At 38.0% G+C, this 23,638-nt stretch overlaps 1 protein-coding gene across 1 annotated transcript in view; it reads right to left on the bottom strand.

The window, feature by feature from the left end:
* Positions 1-16,867: 16,867 nt before the first annotated feature.
* PROS1 (protein S) overlaps positions 16,868-23,638 on the bottom strand; it is a 32,665-nt gene continuing 25,894 nt past the window's right edge. The window contains exons 12-14 of the mRNA XM_085315920.1: positions 22,989-23,137; positions 21,924-22,137; positions 16,868-19,009 (exon numbers count right to left, since the gene is read on the bottom strand). Of these exons, the coding sequence (XP_085172046.1) occupies positions 18,849-19,009; positions 21,924-22,137; positions 22,989-23,137 (524 nt within the window). The 3' untranslated portion in view covers positions 16,868-18,848. The remainder of the gene's footprint in view (positions 19,010-21,923; positions 22,138-22,988; positions 23,138-23,638) is intronic.

The following is a 23,638-nucleotide window of genomic DNA, read 5'->3' as shown; positions in this document are numbered from 1 at the left end:
TTTCCATTTGGAGCAAAAAAAGACCAGAAGAAGAAACATTGTAGGAAATACTTTTTATTGAATATTCATAGCCTGATGGCAAAAAAATGATGTGGCTATTAAAATACATGCTGTTCTCTTATGGAAATAAGGCCATCAGATGTCTATACCCATCAGAAAGCAGAGTAGTTGAAATGACTGTCAAACTATTTACACAAAGATGGCTTTTATTTAAGCTGCCACCACTACAGAACTCCCTGCATCATTACACTGCTCTGCCTGCCACATGGTACCTGAACAAAACAGGCAGATATGTATACTCAAAAAAACAAAAAGAAAAAGAGGAAGAAATGTTAGTTTAGCTTGTGAGATTTTTGTTCATGTTTTCTGATGGGCTGTATAAAATATTTGAAATGTTGTTATATTTCGGTGACTCACATTTCAATGTAATTTCTTTCGCTGGGAAAAAATGACTCTTCCATTCATCTACTTTTTTTGCATGAAGCTTTTATTTTTAAGTGTGGCTCCTCCTTATTTTCCATATGTACAGTGGGAAGGTCACTCTAGCTTAGAAGCCTCTAAAATCCAGATTAAATGATAAAAATCGAATATTTTATTTCCTTTCGTCCCACTCTTTTTGTAGTGTCAGAATCCCCTAACAATCTGACTAGCAGAGTCTTCACACTCAGGCTCAGCATGCAGAAAATAGAATCTTACTAGATTCTGATTTTTTTTTTTCATAAGGAAGCAATGATTTTTGCAGATATAATACTTTTTCAGATCAAGCAAGATCCCTGCTGGTGTGGGATTTTACATGATCAGACTGAGGAGTCAAACCACAATGGAAAGAATATCAAGCTGTGGAGCAGTCAACTTTCTTGACCTTAGCCATCACCTGAAAAAAAATTCTTGGAGCTGAGAGCCAGTAAGGCAAATATGGGAAAAATACTCCAGGAGCGCTTTGCCAGATGGGAGACACCAACAGGGCTCTGGAGGAGCCACCTTCCTCTGCAAGGATGGGGATTAACAGAGGAAGTGCACCCCACTAGGTTGCTTCCTCTTCTTGCTGGCTCTGTGGATTAGCACAGGGCCAGCATTGCTCTGACACCAGTGCTGTCATGTGATGTAGCCTGCTTGCTTGAGCCATACTTGAACTTTGGTGAACCATGAGAGCCATGAATTCGTGATCCTTGATCTAGTTGGTTTCTGTATCAAAGATTGCTCATTGTGTTCAAAACAAAATAAAATAGTTCTCTCTAAGTTTGTATGTTGAGTAGAGTGAGTCCAGGATATCACTTTCCAGAGGCGAGGTATGCTTGCTCCATATAGAAGTACCAACACATTCAATGTATAAATTACCTTTACAGTGCACCTTGAGCATATTACAAAGTATAAAAGATCCACTTCGGGTTTGTAATTGAACAATATAGCAGGAACCTTTTGTTTTTATTTATAGAACCCTCCTAAAGATAATAACAATTAAGATAATCCTTCTGAAGGCAGCAGAAGTTAGGATCCTCTGTGTGTATGTACAGAATTTATAGCAATGAGAAAGAATCAGATACAGAGCACTAGGTTTTGGTTAACCTTGACTGGAAAATATGAGATAAAAATAATAGCAACACTGCCATTCTCTAGTGTTCACAACTCATATGCTAGGCACCAGAAACTAGGAAATAAACTCCAAAATCAGAAGTTTTAAATTAAACAAAAAAGAGATACTATCTATTTGGATCCCAGCTTTAAGCTGTTAAGATTCACATTTCCAGGCTTTTTAAAATGMTCTTGAGAGTGAAATGGCAAATATGTATTTTATTATGTTTTAATAATAATTGTCTTTTAATGAAACAATTTTCTACTATTTTATCTGATGAACTGCAGCCAGGACCCTGGTGGCAAACCCCTTGCCTTTTCTCTGCATTGCACTTGCATGCTGGACCAATTTGTTTCTGTCCAAAAGAGGTGACTGGAATTTGCAGGTATGCTCATTTTTGTTGTACTCTCACTTGTTGTGAAGGCAGACTTTTGATAATTATAAACAGATGTCTCTGTAACACATTTGGTTTTGCTCAATTAGCAGAGAAGTTGTTTTACCCTCTGTTAGAATAGTAATGCTTCTGCAGTTACAGTCAGGAAAGACTCTTTGTGATAAAATTATTCATACAGTTTCACTCAGTAGCACTGTTTTCTGTCCAACTCAGTTATTTAACTACACTTTACCTGGTGCAAAAGTTCAGCAGAAGTGAAGCTGGATTGAGAATTTTAAACCTGTGACAATTTGTCAAGGATGACTTTCACCTAGAGTTACAGGCCAAACTCACTGATTCTGCTGACAAAGATCGTACTRTGTGAGAAATCTTTGTCTTTTAGGGGGAAAATTTAGGTATGTTGCATAACCATCTCTGATCTACAATTTTGTAACTTCTGAATAGTATTGTGTTACAGCCTTTTAGAAAATAGACACAAAATGACCTTCTGGATTGAGACAGTGACCCAAATATGTTTGTAATGTCTCAGTTAACTGTAATCTTAATTTAAACTTGACTATGTGCAGAATAACTAAAACAGAAAAATGTTAAATAAAGCTGCCACCATCATGTGATATTAGTAGATTGTTATAGTGGTTAATAATATTTTTGCAATAACATATGTGTCTACATTTCAATAATAAACAGATTGCATAAATGATACATACAAAAGCTCCTTTAACTTGATGAATCCATTATGTAATTATATCTTTAACTCACATGCAGTGCTAATCATATGAAGAACGTTCATACTGCATTTGGTTAAAAAGAACAATTGTAACTTGGAAAGCTTCTTGTCTTTTTTTTTTAATCAATTGATGCTTTATTCTGTATGAATTCACCACCAGAAGATATCAAAAATCTTTAAAAATTGAGTTATACAGGTAACATGGCCAGGATGTGCAGAGCAAACTAAGTTTTGATTTATTTATTCTTAATTATGCTTTATGAGTGCTTTGTGTAGTGCAGTGAAACAAATATCTGTGCTTGCCAGTGTTTCTCCATTTAATACACTTTATGAGAAAAGTCCAAGCTTTGAAGCATTCACGTCAATCTAATTGCCTTTGACATGTCTGCTACTCCCTCCCTCCAAGACATATTTCTCTTTTTGATTCTTCTTGTTCTCTTTCTTTTTCATATTACATTTCTTTTATTATTGCTCTTTCAGCTTCTTTTTCTTATCATCAATGAAGTTTCAATGGATACCATTCCTTAAATCAGAATTTTAACAGCACTGCACAGTGAAGGCACAGCTATCAAAGCCTATGTGTACTGTAAGTTACAGAGATGTCTATGCTGCAATCACAGGAGAATAATGTAGATGTCCATGCTAGCTTTAAAGTGGTTAGCTTGGTTAATAATACAGGTCTAGCCACCATATGAATCCACAAGAGCTAATGTACTGTACTAAAAAAGTCTGCAGAATAGACACACACCAAATCCTACAAGTTCTTGGATGCAATGTTACACTGTGTAATAATTTGGAGAGTCCCTGTTTAGATCAGGATCCTCACATTGCAAAGAGAGTTATTGAATGAAAAAGTTAAATCTTACATCTTCTCTAGTGTATAAATATTTGTAAGTCTTCAAGTGTGAGCTGTATTTCCACCGACTGTTCTGAAGCCTGAAGTGACTTTGCTTCTCTTCCAGTTAGTTGAGGTCTTCTGTACTAGAGGAACTTGTGATCTGGATTCACACTTCATGTAAATGTGGAGACTTAGTTAGTGAAGAACTGATACTCAAGACAGTTAAAATTAACACCTTAAGTAAGGTATAAACCAGGGCTCCAAAGGTGAAAGCTCAATGCTTGACTGATTTACTAAATTACACATTCCCACTCAGCCACTGTTTTAAGGGCATGATCTTTGCCAGCTCCATGCAAATGCTTTGACAATTATTCATTTTGGAGCTTCTTGTATTATCAGTATTATAGGATTATTTTCCCAAGCACTGCAGTACACCTTTTGTGTTAAATCCTTTTGACTTACTTCACTTTGTAAGGTCTGATTAAACCTTTTAGACCTACAAGTAGATGTTTTGCTTGTTGAAGAACTTAATCTCACACCTAAATCCTTCTGCTTCCTGGGTTTCCCCATATAAAAAGTATTCTCCATAACCTTTTCAGAAGCTTCTTTTTTTCACCCTGGAAAACTATGATGACTTTAGGGGGAATCTAAGAGGGGAGGAAGTTACTTTGAACTTTTGTTTTCTGCTACAAGGTGGACATGCTTTACAGTTTCAAACTTCTTTTAAAAGAAAGAAAAAAAGTTTGAGCAACTTTCAAGAAGTTGGGCAATTTTTCTCTTTTTCCATTTTCAGTGAGTATATTTAAAATCTGCTCCAACACTCCTGAAGTCCTAAAAGAAGTGGAGATGAGGAACGAAGCCAGTACAGTTAAAAGCGACCTAAAGGAGGTTATCAGAAGTAAAAAGACTTCCTTTAGTAATTGGAAGTCCAAATAAAGAACACAGAAAAGATCATAAACCTTCTGGCAAGTTAAATGTGAAGCCATGATAAAGCTAGCCAAAAAAGATTCTGAGGAGCAAGGACATAAAACCTGATAATAAATTTTTTTTTCCAAATACCTCAGAGGCAGGAAATTTGCCAGCAAGTTGATGGGGCCAATAGATGACTAAAATGCAAAAAGAGAACTATAGAAATGTAAGTCTACTGCTGAGAAGTTTGAATGTGCACAAATGCACAGTATAGAGGAGCTCAAGGAAGCTTCCCTCTTGAAGCCCTTCTTCACAGGGGACAGTGACAGGCAGAATGGCCACACAGTGTAATTGTACAAGTCACCCAAGAGCTCTAAAGAAATTCAAAGAACATTCAACTCTTCTCATATCTTATCAAGTAAGTTGGCCTTGTCTGAGAGGTATATGACCTACTGAATGCAGTCCCACTTTTAGACAACCAAGAAACTACAAAACACATGACTTCTGTATTTTCAAACTCTTATAATCTTCCCTTGTTGTAGTAAAAATAAAACAAAATATATAAAAAAAACAAAAATAAAAGAACACAAAACCAAAATGCAAACTTATTATAGAACAAAACAGAGGTTAAATTTGTGCCCTCATTTCTTATATGTGGATTATATAAACAGGGCAAAGAGTAAGCAGGATCTGTGAGATCATTTATTGACTGTCTTTTGCTATGATGCTGGAGTATCTACATTTAACGTGTAAGAACTTCATCTGATGTTCTAAGATTCTAATTCTTAGTGGTTATTTAGGTATCAATGCATTTAAATTTTTATTATTCTTTTTAATATATATTTGTTCATTGTGACACAGTTATTTTTCCTGTGTGCTTCTAGGCAGTTTTCTTATAAATTGTGGTAAGCTCTCAATCTGAAATTCAAGGCGATGAGGAAAGCAAAACTTGCACAGATGAAGAAAAACTAATGAAACATAGTTCTCGATAGTTAATCTCAGCTAAGAGAGAAATCCAACTAGTGATTTCCAAGTAGCAAAAGTTGAAACAGAAGTGCCCAAACACTAACTTGGTCCTTTGTAGAATGAGCTAGTATTATGGCCAGATTTCTACAGCAAAATGGCTAATGCTATGTAATTGTTCTGACTTCAATTTTTAAGTACCAGTGTTTTTATCATTGATTGACTTTAGGCACAAAACTACCTTTTATTCTAGCCTGAAATGTTACCAGATCTCTCAGTCTAAGTCAGATTCATGCACTGCACAGTTGGGATAAAGAGTGGAAAGGAAGAAGTAATACTGCTTAAAAATCAGACAGGGACTGTGAGACATTTGGTGGTTCACATGTCTGAAGGAAAAGCTGGTGTTCTCACTTCCATACAGCATTAGTGTGGCTGATTTGAAAGACTAGCTTCAGCTCTGTTCCCCAACCTAGTGCTCAAGGGAAAAATCAGGATAAAGCTTGTTGTAAGTGATATTTTTGGTTAAGACATTCAAGGGCCACCTGGTCCTTCCTAGATCACCAGTGTAAGTCAGAACAGCCTCCAATTTCCATTTTGTTTCCCCTCGTCCCCTTGGAGCTCACAGAAAGCAATGAAAAGCATAGAGCTGTGCACTTCATCTCCTCTTCCACCCTGCCTCTTTTACTCTTTGGTGCAAGACAAGCTATCTGCATGGGAGCCTGAAGCACAACTGAGGAAAAAAACTTCTCTGCCTGCCTTCTGCCTCCCAAGAAGCTTCTGCAAAGGAAATACTTTCATGTGGCCATTTCTGCCCTCTTTGGTATAGCCAGTGGCATGGACAGACTTTAGATAAACAATCCCATGACCTATAAATAGGTAGGATCTATGTCAGTAGGGCTGTGTTCAATAATAGCACAGTCAAAGCTGTTTAGTGTCCAATAAAACGCTTGTTATCTGTGCAGCACAAGGCTATGACTTCACAAACATTTTGCATGTGAAGATGTTACCAAAATGACTGGTGATATAAAGCAGATGTGCTCATTTCATCCCAGTGCGTTTTGTCTAAAGAGAACATTGTTGGTAATAATGGGTGGACTTACTACTTTAGTTTTGGGCTAGGATTTTAGTTTTCCTTTGCACACCTGGGTATTGTTGTTTTCAAAGACAGGAGAGTTGCTTCTAGTTATAAAGCTCTGACGGGCTTTTCTGAATGATAGGAGACCTTTATCAGAAATGGTGACTAGGAATACAATTGTAAATAAATAGGATCATCTACATTGACTTGTGTTCCCTTAATAAACCATTTTTTGCCTTTGTGGTGAGTAATGTATGGAGCCATGTAACTATAAATAYAACTTCAGATCATATCCAGGGGTGGGGGTTGGGGGTGGATAAGTGGTTGCCTTTGTTATAATTYGAGCAACTGGTTTCAGCATCTTTTGGGGACAGATACAAAACCTTAGTGGAAGTTCCCAGAGTTTAACASTCATATACTGAATTCATTGTCTGCTGTGGGTGCTGAAATTGCCTGAAAAGCTTTGAGAAGTGATCAGGCCATTTAGACACACTTGCAAATATAACTGGAGAACATCCCCTGGTTATCTGAGATTACCATCAGAGCCCATTGATGATACTTYTTTATGAAACATTTTGGCTTAGGTAACAACTTTTCCTTCACTCTATATATTTTCCAGTACTATTACAATCATACAGCGCCACTGCGTGGTTTCTGAACACACAACGACTGCGTGTAACTGGTCTTGTATGGATTTGGATTTTGCATTTCAGTGGTAACGGAAGGGGAAGTGCAGTACACCTTAATGTTTTTGAGCTACTGAAAATAGTGAAGTAAAATCTTTAAAATATGTAATGAGCCTTCAGAGGACATTTGAGCTGTTTTGGATAAGACCTGAGGCGCACATGCCCTCTGAAAAGAGCCATTAAAAGTATTACTATATTTCTCAGAAAATCTGTTCTCTGTTCCTTCTATTTACTTCACTTAAAAGTTTGTCTCTGTCTCTTTTTTTTCTTTTTTTTTTCTTTTTCTTTTTAGCTAGAGTTGACTGTGAATTTCCTGGCTGAGGAGCAGAACATCACATCGCATGCTGTGATTTAATAGGAAGCAAAATGTTGCTAATACCTTTAGGCATCAGAAAGGCTTCCTGGGGAACCTGATAGCCATCTGTCCTGGAAGCCCAAACACTACTCAGAGAGAAATGGGGCAGCTCCTATCCCTGGCTCACCAGAAAACCAAATGTCTGGCTAGCAAGAATTATTTCAATACATGCCCTGAGATGCTTCCTCCAAAATTGAGTGTTGTGAAGTTTCCACTTCTCTAATTCCTTCACATTTCTAGTTTTCATTTCCAATATAAAAAAAGGAATTTTGGATAAAATATGAAAAGATTTTTCATAGAAAGCARTTCTCAGGTGCAGATAAATTTCCTCTACTGCAGATCTTGCATAACACTTTGAAAGCAGATTGACTTCTGGAATACTAATTTGTGGGACAACRAATGGGTAGGTAGCTGATCCCCAGGGGAAAAATCTAAAAGTCATTACTAATAAACACTTTGAAAGACCACCAGAGTCCATACAGATATTGCTGTGCTTATAACTATATTAACAATTATTATATATGTAAGCCTAGCACGTGTATCTTCAAATTGTATTGGCTGTAATAGCTTACATAAACATAAAAGAATATGATTACACCTTTAAGACCTGCTTACCTAATCTAGCTGATTATATCAACATTGTGGGTGAGGAACAGGCAGTAGATCATCCAAAATAATGCAGTTTGACATAAAAGARTTTTGTCCTTTCACAGTAAAGATAGAAATTCTCTTTGTACTCTGTGCATGTATGGTATTTTCTCCATAAACTATCTGATACTCTCTACACATGTACACTCCACTAACAGCGCAGTTGTGATTATTCATGTGAGAAACATCCATTTTTCGTGGCTTTTCGTGTCTGAAGTAAGCATAYTTGAAGAATGACACAAAGGCAAGTGGCTGAATGGCCATGTGACAGCAGTGGATATGTGCAGACAGAAGTGCTACATGGTGGAGTATCACATCATAATACAGGCCACCATCCTCTGTGATGTTGTAAACAAAGGCTCCCCCAYGCCTTTGTGTAAGAACGCTTATTTTTGCTGTCTCTTAATGTGTTTGTGTTCTTTTTCAGTTGAACTTTAATTCTGACCTTGCTGAGGGTGTATTGCTTGCTTTGGAAATACTTGCAATAGCCCTAGAATGTTTATTTTCCACCCCAATATGCTGCTACATTCTTGCAAGCTTTTTTTGGTTGTAATGCAATGTTTGGCTAGGAAACAGAGAATACAAATGAAAAACAGTACCCTGGTCTTAGGGAAATGTAAGAAGCTATGATAGAAAGTGTTTTATTGGAAACAAGACAAAGATGTCCAGAGAAATAATAAACAAACAGCTGGTCAGCATCCCCGTAAGACCATCAGCCTCAAAAGTGTATTTCCTGGAAGGATCAGCATACTTGGGATTTTGTTTCTCTCTTCTCCTCTGCCCGCAGCAGGCAGGAGAAGCAGATGGGCAGGTCCAGTGATAATGTTCCAAAGCAGGTAATTAGATAGCTAATAACTGTAGCAACAACRCAATTTGCACAGCCAGCTAACCATCTACATATTGTTTTCAGGAATGGATCCAAAGCACTGCGTGTCTCTGTGCATTTGCTGAAGACCACCACTTAAATCAATGGTACACATGGAGTCAGGCCTCAAAAGGTCAGCACCCTCTGAGAAAAAAACATTTCTCCCCTGCAGTGCCATGCAGTAACCTATCTGTAATGTCAAAGTTGACATTAGGGTCTCTATTGCTATAYAGCCATCTTTCCCCGGATATCCTGGTTCATCGAAGCAATGGCAGAACTGAGACRTGCAATCCAAGCTCGCTCTGATAACAGCATGTCCCTCTGTATTTTCTGAAACAAGGGCTCAGTCACTTAGCAAAGCAACAGAAGTTCCCAGAATCAGTATCAGAGGACCTGAGATCAGATCCTGGTGTCCATGAAGTCATAGCACTGTTGCTTCTCTACAGACAGGCGACGCGGAAGCTCAGCAATTAAGCAACTCCCTGTACACAGTCAGACCYGAATTCAATAACAGCCGATTGTATCACCTCAGAGGGGCTAAGATGAAGCCTGGCCGCACTATCACTGCCCTGAGTATGCTCAAAATTCAGGCTCTCCACAATAACTAATCGCTCTTCCTTCATAACTACATGTCATGAGATGGCATCTCAGAGTAACCCTAGAAGCAGAACRTCCCCTTCTGGTAAACCATAGATGGTAGTCCAGGGAGATAGCAGGGGATCAAGTTCTCCACAAGTACAGACACTGCTTGCAGAGCTGTGTAACCTGTCATATTGAGACTGAAATAATGCTGGGTGCTTTGAATCCCAGTGTGAGCATCTGCAGATGTAGGGAAATAACAGTGTGACATGAATCAGGAAAGGAGACTCAAAACATGTTATCATCAAGACGCACAAAGTGGACTTGGTGAGTCTGGAGTTTAGAAAAACTGAATGAAAGGTCTAGAAATTAGAAAGCTTTACAAACATGGAGACAGAGGTAGAGTCCTGCATCAGGACTGCGCAGGGGGCTGGCCACAATGTGGGAGTGGTTAGGGACTGGGAGGAGACACGTGCTTTGCTTATGTTTCTGCATCCCAGAAGTGCGAGGGATTTGCAAACCCTTCACATCATGAGCTACTCTTCTCAGTGCTTTTCCTGAGGAGACAACGTCTCATTACCTACTGGAGGACAATATGCCAAGGAGTTGCACAAGACCAAAACAGCTGAAAGGGCTGAATAATACTAGGCCAAGTTCTGTCCACTTGGAGTACAGCACTTCTGATTCTGTGGCACAGTGAGTCTGAAAAGTCATGGGCTAGTGTAGAAATTGGGAGCTTGTAAAATCTGAAGTTTTTAACTGAGAATTCAACTTTTCCTTGGCCTCAGAATAGAGCATGGTATGTTGTTTTGTTCAATAGTGAGTGAAACTCTTGTAGCACAACAAAGTCTACATTTGTCTAAAAATACAGATTATAAATTCAAAAATTCAAAATTTAAAATCAGAACTGAAAAATGTCCAGATTTCCCAGTCTTCTGTAAAACCAACCCAGGCATAGGAAAAAGGGCCAGACTTTTTTCTGGTTTATGAAGCACCAAGGGACTTAATAACTAAATTCCAGTGGTGGACTCTCCAGTGTGGATGGTGCCTGAGCCTGGAGGAACCCAGCATGCCTGCTAAATTCCAAGTGAAGTTGCTGAGCTGTCAGCTACAACAGCCACTGTTTTACTGCTAAGTTATGCAGATCCCATACATAAGTTTACTGGGTCCTTAGAGTGTTTTATTTTTACTCATACAAGCTTCAATGTGAACACTGAGTGAGTAGCAGCACATACCTTTCATTGATACTGATGATAGATGGGAAACCTAATACTCAAAAGAAGGGGACTAAATATAGAATATATGGAACAGAGATTCGGTACTTGRTATAGTACTTGGAGAAAATTTTTTTATGTTATAATGAAAGAGGGAAGGAGGACAGGATSGCATAAACAAGTGAAAAATTAATCTTGTGATGAGCAGCACAAAGTCAAAGTCTTTGAGCAGATCCTTAAAGATAATATGAACACAAAGAATTGCTGTAAGTATATTTGCAGAGCAACCCATAAATATAGCAGTATTTGTGGATACACCTGGCAGGTAGTAGATGTAGCTGCATTGCTCCTGGGTTTTCTTTATTCCTAAAGAAGCAGCGCAAATGAGCTTGCATCATCCTCCATGCTGGTACCAAATACAGCTTTGGGAAAGCTGGCTGGGTTAYTATGAAACAGCATGGCTGTCTGGAGCATAGGTGTGTCTCTGGCTTGAGGAACTACACATCTTGGTCCACACCTACAGAACAGTTGACCTCCAGATGGCAGCCCTTCATAACATGGACATGCACCATCTGTTCACTCTCCTTGGCCCGCTTTGCACAGCTCCTCTCTTCTGCTAGGACTGAGTGACAGCCAGCTAGCTCGCTCTCATCCAAGGCTCAGACATAGCCAGACCAGCTGCCTGGACTTTCAAACTCAGGTGTAACAGATGTGGARATGGATTTTATTAGCATTTTGGAGTCCCAAACACTCTCACTACAACAGTGGCATACAAGCCTACCTGCAATTTGCAAAAGGTATTAGTGTCCCTGTAACTTTCTTTGTCAGTAGGAACTGAAAATTTCAATAGAAAAGTTCTAGGAAAGGAAACTGCTAGCTTTCTGGACTGTCTGGAGAATTACTTTTGTCCTGGTAAAGATTAAATTCAAATTTTGGCTTTGGGATATTGCACATAGCTCAGGTTCTTCTGTCTGTGTAGGAGATACAACAATTTTTAGAGGCATGAAGGGGAGTGGAGTGATTGACTTTCAATRGCAGGTGGATGTCTAACGCCCTTTGTGCCTTTGGAAGTCATTCTTTCATGTAGTGTTTTGCCATCGGCCTACACACAAATCCTCTGCAAGTGTAGAGTTAAACTCAACATTAGCAGAAGAAAAATCGGTGAACATAATAAATTAAAAACAGTCGGTTCTGGACAAAGCAACAAAGTGCTTCAGGGGTCTGTTTAATATTCACTGTGCATATTCTTGAGGAAATAACGTCCATTTAAAAAAGTGTCACTTTTTTTTTTTTTTTTTTTTTTTTTAATTAGGACCTACAACAGACTGTAGGTAAGGCTGATAAAATCAATTTCATCCTTGGTTAACAACAGTTTCTTTAGGCTTCTGGCAGTAGCAGTACATCTGAAATAATGGCAAATGCATGTTCTTAATTTTGTACAGATGAGCTAAAGTACTTTTTCAGCCCTGGAGATCGGAGGTCACAGCTCTGCTTCACCAGCACCAGYTAATGACATCACTGACACCCAAAACAGAGCAAGGAGCTGCTGAATGCATTGACTGCTAATGCCATTATCGGTGGGAAAGCTATGACTCCTAGTGTCTTCACCTCTTGATAAAAGTCCAAATCCAGTTCAGAAGCTAGGTTGCTACAGAGTGCAAACAGGTGAGAGAACAAGCGTTTCAAACAGGTACTTGCTTTATAACAGCAGTAAAAAATATTCTGTATTTTTGCAGGAACAACAAAATATTAAAAGAACATTTGCATCACTTGAATGAATGGTTAGGATTTTCAGTGATAGGTCAGGGACTTAGCCACACATCTTGTCCCAAATTATTGGGATTAYGTCTGGTGTGCTTGTTTGAAAAAAAATCAGTCTATATTTCTAATGTTTTGTCAGATTGCAAACAAAATTCAGAGAATAACAACCCAAGGCTCATCTTGCTTTAAAAAGGCCCACAGTAACTGTGCTCCTCTTACTTCTATTGTTTGTTCTTATCCATTAATTATTTAAAGAGACCACCTTTTTTATATGGAATATTTTTTCAGAACAGCTCGAGGAATCCCTGCTCTTGGCCCACTCCACAGTCAGAGGGACAGTTTGGGCACATCCTGATATCATTCTCATTCACGTCTGTGGGAACTGGCAAATCCAAAGTAGTGATTTTACTATCAGAAATCACTTTGTGAGAGAGTCAATGAACTACTAATGAAGTCTGAAAGACTGTGAAAGCTTGTGTAAACCTTTACCAAGATACAAATTTCAGTTTGTCTCTGCAGTTTGTTTAATGCCTCTGTTGTCCAGTGAGGAAATATAAAGACATGAATTACAAGGTGATAGGCGTGCCAGATGAACAGGTTGGTTAGATCTACATGACCTTCCATTCTAACAGGAACCTGTTAAGCAAAAAGCTGGCATCTACCCAGATTTAAAAGGGAAGAAGATTTTCAATTGACTTACTTAGCAGGAGCGTGTGACCAGCTGGTGGGAATGATCATGTAGTCTGTGACAGGCTAGATAGGCTAGAGAAGAGAAAGAAGGCTTGCTCTAATGATAGTTGACTTTTTTTTTTTTATTAGCAGTTTTGGTCCATGAGAACATGCCAGAATTTGATGGGGGGGGGGGGGAGAAAGCAAAAGAAATCCTTTCTGGCTGGAAAACCAACTTTTTTTGGAAAGGTAAGCTATTGTGAGCAACATTGCATATTGGTTGTTTTCTACATGAGCTGTGGTTTCCTGTAGTTTGTATTCTAAGCAAAGTCATTTGTATTTTCTGTGCTACGCTGAACTCACAAAAATCAGGTGTTCTCTAAAATGTATCTGAGAGTGTACTTCTTATATCATAGTAATGAAGACCCTGTCTTTATTGTTATCTTATTCATGGTAACATGCATAAAGCCACTAGTAAGTTCTAGAAATACTGCCCTGCAGTTCTGCGACTCTTGCTACGTATTTTGTATTTACCTATGTGGTGGGACAGCCTGGTTGTTAGAACACGCATGCTCTCTTTAGCACTTTGGTGAGTGTTCAGCAGAGCAAGCTTGACTAGATCAGGAAAGATTGGCATTGATTCCAGCCCTATACCTAGAGAAGCCATTTAGGTGGCTTTTTTTTACTGCAGAGTACTGTATTGTTGAGGATTTTTTTGTTTGTTTGTTTACTGGAAGGGAAATGCAGCCTCCTAATGAGGATTAAGAAAAAAAGAAGTTTGAAAAAAAGCAAGACTTTCAGAAGTCTTGGACTTATCTTGCTTCTGAGGAAATAGTCCTGCTTCTCAATGTCTTTTGCTAGTTACTCTTTTAACAAGAGATAATCGGCAAACTATGCAGCCTGAAGTCMTTGCTAAGTTCCAGTTTCTGTGCATGTGTGCTTGTTCACACATATCCATTTTAGAGCAAACTGGTGACATGCTGAATGATGTAGGAGAAGCACTAAATGAAACTAAAATATGAATGCAATCTTTATAAGATTTTAACAAAAGTTTCTGTGTTTAGGGCTTGGGAAGAGAGGCAAAAATACYTGTTGTATCAAAATGGCCTGTTTTTCTTTCTCTGAAAATCTTCAGCTAGACTGCATAGAGGCTGAAGCACTAAGGTGGATTGGCTTTTTACCTTTTTGGTGCTTCCAAAATCAAGAGATTTTGAAGCTGACACAAAAGCAGCATGTCATATTGAAAGTGCTCTAGCACAGGCTGCAACTGATACTTATATGTTAATGTTTGTGTTTTAAAATGTTAATTCTGTCAACAGTGCTCTTTTTAAGGATATTTTTGCATGTGTCTGATGCTCCCAAAATGAATCTAATTACTTATGGGTAGAGGGCTACCCTGATTTGCTGAGATGCTACAAATTCCTATGGGGGAAAAACAGTATCTCAGTGTAAATATATATGTATATATATATAAWATATATATATATATTATATTTTWTATATATATTATATATATATATAAAATAAATAAATTAATTAAGAAAGTAATATAACTGACTTTTGAACTAAGTGCAACTGTGTGGATTTGTAACCACTTGACTGATTTAATAGATTTAACAGAAATGTTGATAAGTGACGTAATAGTAGCTCCCTGCTCCCTTACTTATAACGAGCTTAAGGTTTAGCTGCTTATTCACGTGTTCCCACTGAAACATACTCTCATAACAAAAGGATATGCCCAGCTTAATATTGGAGATATAGTCACCTTGTGGATATGTTGCTAAAAACATCAACAGCAAAACTGAATTTTCTTAGGTAGTTCAGAGAGAGGTTTCTGTAGTTGCTGCTTTTGTTTTTCAATGATAGTACAATAACGTTGCCAACAATTTTTAGGATTTACATAAATTGGTAGCACTCAAATGCAAAATGATTTCTAAACCTGAAGCAAAACATCACCTGAGGAAAGAGTAATTGCAGGGACTGCTATTAATGTCTGTAGTTTGCGTCCCACTGGCACTTCTGCACCAACATGTCAGGTAATAAGCTATTTAACTGACAGAAATCAAGCTCGGAATTGTTACTCTAGAACTATGGTCAGAAAAAGAGAGTCCAGGAGAAAAAATGAACCACAGGAATATCCACCTGAATATAAGGAGGAATTTTTTTACTGTGAGGATGACAGAGCACTGGAACAGGCTGCCCAGAGAGGTTGTGGAGTCTCCTTCTCTGGAGATATTCAAAACCCGCCTGGATGTGATGCTGTTTAACATGCTTTAGGTGACCCTGCTTGAGCAAGGAGATCACCAGAGGTCCCTTCCAACCTTACCCATTCTTTGATTCTGTGAAAGTCTAAATATTACTTCCCCCCTGCCCCCCTTCTCAGTGAGAGAGGCCTTATTTTTTCTTTTTGGTAGTGACTGCTATGGTTTTCYTTGTATCTAATTTTTTGGGTACGTGATTGTTCTGCTTGGCAGATGTAAGTGCTCCCAAACCAAGCTGGCTATTTTGGTATAGCAAGGTTGCTGAAGCAGCAAGATACAAAGCATGTACTTACAACTAATACCATTGAAGGAACATTATCAGAGCGTGGTTCAGTGGTAAACTGGATTGCACTGACTGAAAAGGAGGTTGGCCTCTCCTATTCTTTGAAGATGGTAACGCTAGAGATAAACGTAAGAGTATCAACAGTGAGTGTGTTCGTGCCTAACAGCCTATTACGCTCATCAGGAGGCAGTTAAAAGCATATGGCCTAGGCTTTTTGCTCTGAAGCAGCATCTCTCTTCTCTCCTCCATCAGCTCCATCTCTGGAGAGACCAATTGGTAAACTTCGCTAACTATGTTAGATGGAAACATGGCTAATTCTTGTTTATCTAAGCCCTGTACACTTTGGGTGGTGCAAAGGAACCTTAGATCAGGTCTATAAGCATAAAGCTGCCTTAGGATAAATGCAAACCAATTCCATGACTAGACATCATTTTCAAGGAGACTAAGAAATATAATGATTTATAGCACTTGGTGCACAGGGGTTGAAAAAGCACAGATCAGGTTCCAGCTGTCCTGTACAAATACTGAAAAGCTGTTGCTGAAATAATTATGCTTAAAATTCAATTAAATACATCTGAGGGAGGAGAAAAGATAGTAGTCAATAAGCTTCACTCCCTGAGCTCTTTTTTTTTTCCACATGTGGTTCTAAGCCAAGCTAAACTTCTTCAGGCGATATTAAACAACTAATAAGTTTAAACATTTATCTAGAGAATATGGATTCCTATTTGGACAGCATATTAATCTGTAGTAATTTTTTTTTTGTTGATGCTGAAGACTATTACAGACTGTTAAGTAAGCCATTTGACCATTTGATCAAGTCTTGCACAGTGAAAATGAATGAAGGTATGCAAATACAACCTGAAGTAAGAAACTTGCAAATACTGCTTTTATTTCTTACAATAAGGAGGCACATTTACATTCAAAAACCAGTATGGAGTTTCATTATAACTACAATATTCTAGAATATTTTTACATGAAAACAAAAAGAAGTGGTGTCCCAGCAGGAAACTAGGTAATCTGTTTTCTTTAATTTCCTCTCTGTACTATTTATTATTTTTAAGCCCCCCAAACCCCCCAAACCCCCTAAAAAGTCCAACCCCTTCTTCTGCTGTTTGCACAGCCTGACATATGCATTTATTGTATTGCTGACACTTTACTGTGCATTTCCCATCTCATTATTTCTGTTTGTTGTGCAAGGCAAATGGGTTGACCAAGAGCATTCTAGCATTAGGTTTTTGCTGCTGAGATACCGTAAATGCAGTAACCAAAAGTGTGTTTGATGTCAAAAATCCCATTTCAGTTCAGCCTCGCACCTGAAACCTGCTTATTTTGGTAGGGTGCTTATTTGACTTAGGCTCAAATGAACTATGTGTTCCAGGGCACAAGCAGAAAAGAGCAGGAAGGGATGCTTTCCAGCAATTATTTCCCTTCCACAGAGTCTAGAGGGATCACACTTTCTGTGTGCCATTTCAGAAAAGTGAACCAGTAGTTCACTGGCATTTTAGCTACTGAGTGTTGCCTCTGTGCAATTCTTGCCAATAAAAAACTATRTATGAAGCAGTGCTGGACAAACTAAGAGTGTACTGGGGCCGGCTGACATGAAAGTCACAGCTAACACCGTGTTATATTAAAGGGTACAAATAGGAAGTGAAGTTAACAAAAACCTCAGACAGAGCAATAACACTGAAAGATGGGCTTATATTCTGCAGTACTAATTTATCAGTGTTAGCACGCAACAATGAGAGAAGTCCCACTATTGTATGGAGAAGATCTCTGGGGAAAAGTAATCCTCAAATGAATCCTCTGTACATACATTTTCACTTCAGTGTCTCAAGTGTAGAAAGTAAATCTCAGGTCAAGAATTCTAGCAGATAAATGTGTCTCTGATTGACTGATGGCAGCATATACTCATTGCTATGGCCATTCTCTTGCTATTTATTTATTTTGGGGTTAACAAAATCACTTGGTGAGCTGCCAAGGGAGGCTGCTGGTTGTGGGGAAATGAGGTTAGAAGTGGAAAGATCACTCAAAGGAGGTTGAAGAAATATTCAAAATGCTTGAAATGAACACACTTGAGGAAAAGAATACTTATCTAATTACCTTTTCCATTAAATTTGGCTGAGCATGAATATGCTTTGTATTCTGAAGCTGCCTGCAAAATTTAGGCTTTCATGCACATGAGAAACGCAACTGTAACAGGCCTTGCAAATTAATTTTCTCCTCTASAGGCTCTGCGGATGCAAAGTTGGCCTAAATAAGGGGAGCATGACTGACCATGTGAAGGTGCTTATCTTGGGAGTGTTAMATTTGTTGTGAAAATTCCAGTTTGATGTCCTGTGATTCTTCCGTTTTCTAAAGCTGCCTGGGCTGTATTTTAATCCACTTTGGAATGAACTACCTGACCTGACCCAGAATGCTGTAAAAAGTCTAAAGCTTGGTTCCTAAGATAGAAATAATTAATACTGGTATAATAAAACATGAGCTATTTGCAAAAACACTTGTGTTTAAGTTGCTTCCCCGATATTGCTTAAAAATTTGTAAATGTATCTACAGAAAAGTTTAGCTCAAAATTCCAGGGTGTTTCTTCCCTTTACTGAAAAGAAAAACTGTAGAGATTTTTCTTTGTATGTTTTGTTTAGAAAAGTTTAATGGGAATGGTTTTGTTTAGATTYAAATATGCTGCCAAAACTTGCAACTTTTAGCTTTGTGCTGATATATGAAAAGATGTGAAATTGGTTCCAGTCAGAACTTTCTGAACCTGTTCTCCAAACTACGTATATCAAGGACATAGTATGAATGGTGAAGATAAATCTGAGTTTAAGATTTACCACTGATGTGAATAAAAGAACATTTTACAGAATTTTGATCTTGATTGTGTGTCTCTACTGCTGAAAGAAGAGGGGATTTTCCCCCCTCCTCCATGCTACATAAGGGGAAGAAAAACATGCTGTTGATTATTTTCCTGGCACATCCCAAACTAAAGTAATGCAGGCTTCATTATGGCATGAGACTAATTACACAAATTATATCTGAAAGGAAAAAGTTAAATTAAGAATTGAATGGTTCTTCCATAATCAGTGGGCATGAGTGAGATCTAATGTCATTGTGTTTAAAAACAGCTTCATCCAGATCCAGCTGTCTGTTGTTGATCTTCACCTCCATGCAGCCGTTATAAAAAGCAGTTACTAACGTAGCACCCAGAGGAACATCTGCACAAAAACACATTGAATTTATTAGGCCAAGGCACGCAACATCCTATGTATTTTTCAGATTAGCAAAAAGACAAGGAACACTCTATTCCTAGCCATCAGTAATCTATGGGAGAAAACAGCAATTTGTCAGGAAACATTTAACTTCATATGTTCTTCTCCCTCTTGTTTAAGAGCATTTGAGATGAAGTCAGCAAAGTTGAGAAAGGTCAATATAATTTCAAATATGCATTAGAAGTAACTAAGAGGTCTTTTTTCTTAGCAATATTTCCTGTATTAACTACAGTGAACTAATACTGTTCTTGTCCTGACCTACAAACACATGTTTATGGCTTTAGAGGTCACTGGAAGAACCACTTAGCTTTTACTAGAAAGCTATTCTGGATTTGAATTTGCAAGTTCTCAGATAAGGGACTCCTGGGAACTCCACACAATTTATTGCTTCCTTATTGCTTCTTCCAAGTCACTTCTCCGCAGAAGACCCACTTTATCTGCTGCTCATTTAGTTATTGTTTAGATTATGACAACATCAGATCACTGATATGCTAGCTTCCAGCAAGTAGTATACCAAACCAGAATCATGCATGTGTTCCTGTGAGGGTATGGCCAGATTCTTGCAAGGTRGACAGAAGGTAATCCAAGTACCTTCAGCAACAGAATGAGGATACCTAGAAGCTGACCTCATCATGTATCTTTCAGATTTAATCATCCTATCTCTCCTAGAAGATATCTGTGATAGTCTCRGGAGTATGACATTTTGCTTCTTTCCAATTTTATTTTGCTATATACTGCAGAAATAGGACTATAGAAGCATGCTCTTCTACTTTTGTTACCCCAGTGTTAACACACTGCTGTCATAGAACTGAAAACCTCATTCAGCTGGCACTGAATGTACTGAATTAACAAAAATAAATACTCCAACATTGTTCTTAATTTGAAGAAACATGTACTAAAAAGGGGAATTCTGGTCTTCATGAAATATATATTTTTGTTAGGTATATTTTGAACCACAAAGTTCTTTGTGCCCCCTCAGTGTGGGGATCATTACCTATCCTTTTATGTTGTTCAGTAATCCAAGAGGCTTTTCAGGAGGTGAATCAATATGAATGTACCRTAGTGGCTACACACTGGGATTTAAAATAGCTTTCCTGTATTACTTTTTCTCCCCTTAGTAACAGAATGCTATTGAGGAAGAGGTTATTTTGGATAATGTTGTATTTTTGAGACCTCTATGTAGAGACTATTGAGAGATACAGGACATTTTTGATTGTAAATTAACAAAATGTTTTGTAAAACTGGGAAGTTACGCTTAATTGTATGGCACAGCAAGGACTAATACGTGCTGCTTATTTAGTTGGAATGTATGACTTAAGCCAGGGTCTAAGCTCTTAAGGCTCAAATTACTCTATAGCTGGCAATGTGCTAGGAAGAACACTTAAATATCACAAAGGGGAGGAGGCCTAAGAAATGACCAAAATCATAGTTAAGTTACTATGGTTCAATTAACCTGCTGGCTCACCTCTACTAAGTAAATACTGATTTCATCTCTCTTTTCTACTGAACTAAATTAAAACGCATTTAAATTTAATTCAGTAGTCATTAAAAAAAACCACAAATGCTTTTGCTGCCACGATGTCTGATGGTACTTCACCATTAGTGCTCTCCTCACTTTACACATTGAATTTGAATTGAACTTAGGTGACTAGCTGGCTTCCAAGATGTTGCATATCCATTCAAAAGCAAAAATAGGAGAGAGATTTTCTTTCTTTGTGCCTAAGTTATCCTATGCTTGATTACCTCTCTATCAAGACTTGTAGAGAGCAATTCTTATATACATAGCTGGGTAAAGAGGCAGCTAACACTTAAGACAGAGGCTGTGGTACCTGCAGTGCTGCCCAAAATACCTTGCTTCTGCTCTGACAGGGAAGTCCAGAGGATGGAACCACAGTTCCAGTTCCCTTTGTGTGTGTTACCTTGGAAATGCCTAAAGAGATCATTTCTGAGGGATTCACAGTTCCTCTCCTCTTTCTACTTCAGTGTACCCTTGTCTCCTGCARAAGAGCTACATTGCAGATAAGGAGCAAAGACTGGTATAACTGTGGCAGTGCAATGACATAAAAGCCTATATGTAACATGCATGTCAATTCAAAACTGTTGGTCAGAATTCTAGGAYTCCTTTAGGAACTATGACTTATTCTTCCTAAAACCCCTTTAATGGAGGATACAGAAAAGTTCCATTAGTAGTAACTTAACCTTGTATCCACAGTGTCTTTCCCACACCAATTTTCAAGCTTGAGGACTTGAGGCTTTGAAAAATCCTCATCTGTAGCAATATTTTTTCTGCATGATTTCCCCTGAAGCCAAGCTATTGTACAGCTAAGCGCTGCTTCCTGCACAAAAATAATGCTTGTCTGCATCTAAAGGAGAATTCACTTGCAGCTTGTTTTAAACAAAATGTTACTTCTAGTTTCAATACGTTTTCTGTCTCAAAAAAATTAGCAATCACCTATTGTCAAGAGTGCAATTATTACAACCAAATTATCCCTGTGGCATTTCTGCTTCATTTACTTACAGATGCCTGGCTTTGATTCTTACAAAGCTGATGCGCTTCCTAAAATGTGCCAGCTGGAGGCAAGTCAGAAATACACAATGCTAACTCCTCAGCTCAAGAAACAAGACTCTTCYCAGATTATTTCCAAATTTAAACACCTGGAGAGAGGCTCATGCCTTTAAAAGGACCTAATAATGCTGTTATGGAAAAGCAGGCTCAATCAGAAGCTGAACAGACTGCATGAAAACTAAAAGCATTTTAAAAAGATGAGTCTTTTTGTACGGTTGTAGGCTTTTTCTAACTTGGCTAAGTCTGAGTAAAAATCAAGCTTATACAAATGAATGAATTAAAAGAGAAGTTCACCTGGCAGGCCACCCAAGTAGGTAACAACGTTTGTCATCATTGCTTCATGCAGGATAGACAGTTGTTCTGAATTGCTTCTGTCTGTGTGTGAATCAACTGTCAGTTCAAGTTGCTGTTTGGTTACTAGAAGTCCTACCAGCACTTTTTTAGGCGTACACAACTTCTTTGATTCCAGCTGTGCAACAGTGATGTTTCCAATGGTCACAATGATTTCCTAAATGGAAGAATGGGAGGGAGGGTGAGGAAGATGTCATATATAACTTTAATGCATATTTGGTTCTGATGCATTTTAATTTGTTTCAGATGTGTTTTGTATTTGGAAGTAGAAAGAAAAGGAAATGTCAGAGCCGCTTTTAAAAAATTAGCACCTGAAGTTGGAAAAGTTATGGAAGTTGATAGTAGCTGTATATCCATCACCTTTGAAAACAAAGCCATTCAATTACATTCTTCAATTTATAATTGAAAATGTTTACAGTAGAAATTCTTGGGCTATGGTTCTGAGGTGAAATCCTGTTTCTCTTGAAGTCAAAAGGAGTACTGCTACAGACTCAAAGGTAACCATGTTTTCGTTGCAAGTTCTTATTTCAGGCAAATACATGGATTAGCCATGGTGCACAATCACGCTCTAYCCATTTATCTTGATGTAAATGGACTTAAACAGAAACTTGAGGACTACTTATGAATCAAAACTAATGTGTTGTCAATGCTATACTGTTATCACTCTAGTTCTGTTATATGCCCTTTCCTGCATTGTGCATTTGGGCTGAAAGGTTGGAAAAAAAAGACATGACCTAATGAATAGTGTCTAATACAAGCGTATTTAGTGCTTGGTCACCGCTGTAGCAATCATTAATAGTAATATCTTTTCTACACCATATGATCTAAGTACTCTGCAAAATATTAATTCAGCCTTCTAGCTCCACTGTAAGTAAGAGTAAGTAACTTCTTTTAGTTTGTTTTTAACAAATGGAGTAGTAAGCTCAGTGAGGCAAAGACAGAAGAGATGTGCTGATTTATATGGGCTGATGCTCTGGCCCAGAGCTGCTATGATAATTGTAAGATCACCTGTGAGTCAGAAGAGTTAGAGTCCACTATGGACAAAGCAAGAGGCACTGTTTCATTAGAAACCAAGGCAAACATAACACCAGTGTCTGTGGATGGGCGAATAGTCATAGTCACATTTAATAGCCAATCTTCAGCACTGTCAAGATTATCTGTTTTAAAAGAAAAGATTGAAATTAATAAATTCATGTGCCAAAYAAAAATTGTTAAGGTGTTAAAAATTAGTATTTAATATGTTTGCATTGTAGAAAAATTAGTACTAATCTCCAGAAAAACAGTGAGCTTTAGACATCTAGTTCATTCTAAAAGTCCTAGTCTTAAATGAAAAGAGAAAGGAACACATTAATTCTGCACTTTCCCCTGCACAATTTCTGTTCTTGGGGCTTTTTCCTACCTTCTCCATTCTAATGTGGAACAGGTGCCACATTAATTACAAGTCAGTTTAAGATTAAACCTGAAAAATGCTTTAATTTACTCAAATTATTGTTACTGAGCAGCAGATTGGTGGTTGTCATACATCTGACATTCCAAAGCAGTTCCACTGTTAAAACAGGAATACATGGTGGGGGGGTAAAATATGCACATGGCACAAATGTAATCTCATCATGGTATCTTGTAAGGCAGTTTACTATTTAAAAAGCTATTTGTTGTTC

Source organism: Rhea americana, unplaced genomic scaffold (assembly GCF_003343005.1).
Source record: "Rhea americana isolate MKP2758 unplaced genomic scaffold, rheAme1 scaffold_442, whole genome shotgun sequence".
In the NCBI taxonomy this organism is placed as follows: domain Eukaryota; kingdom Metazoa; phylum Chordata; class Aves; order Rheiformes; family Rheidae; genus Rhea; species Rhea americana.
Note: the sequence above shows the minus strand (reverse complement) of the source record. Positions and strands in the feature narration are given on the sequence as shown.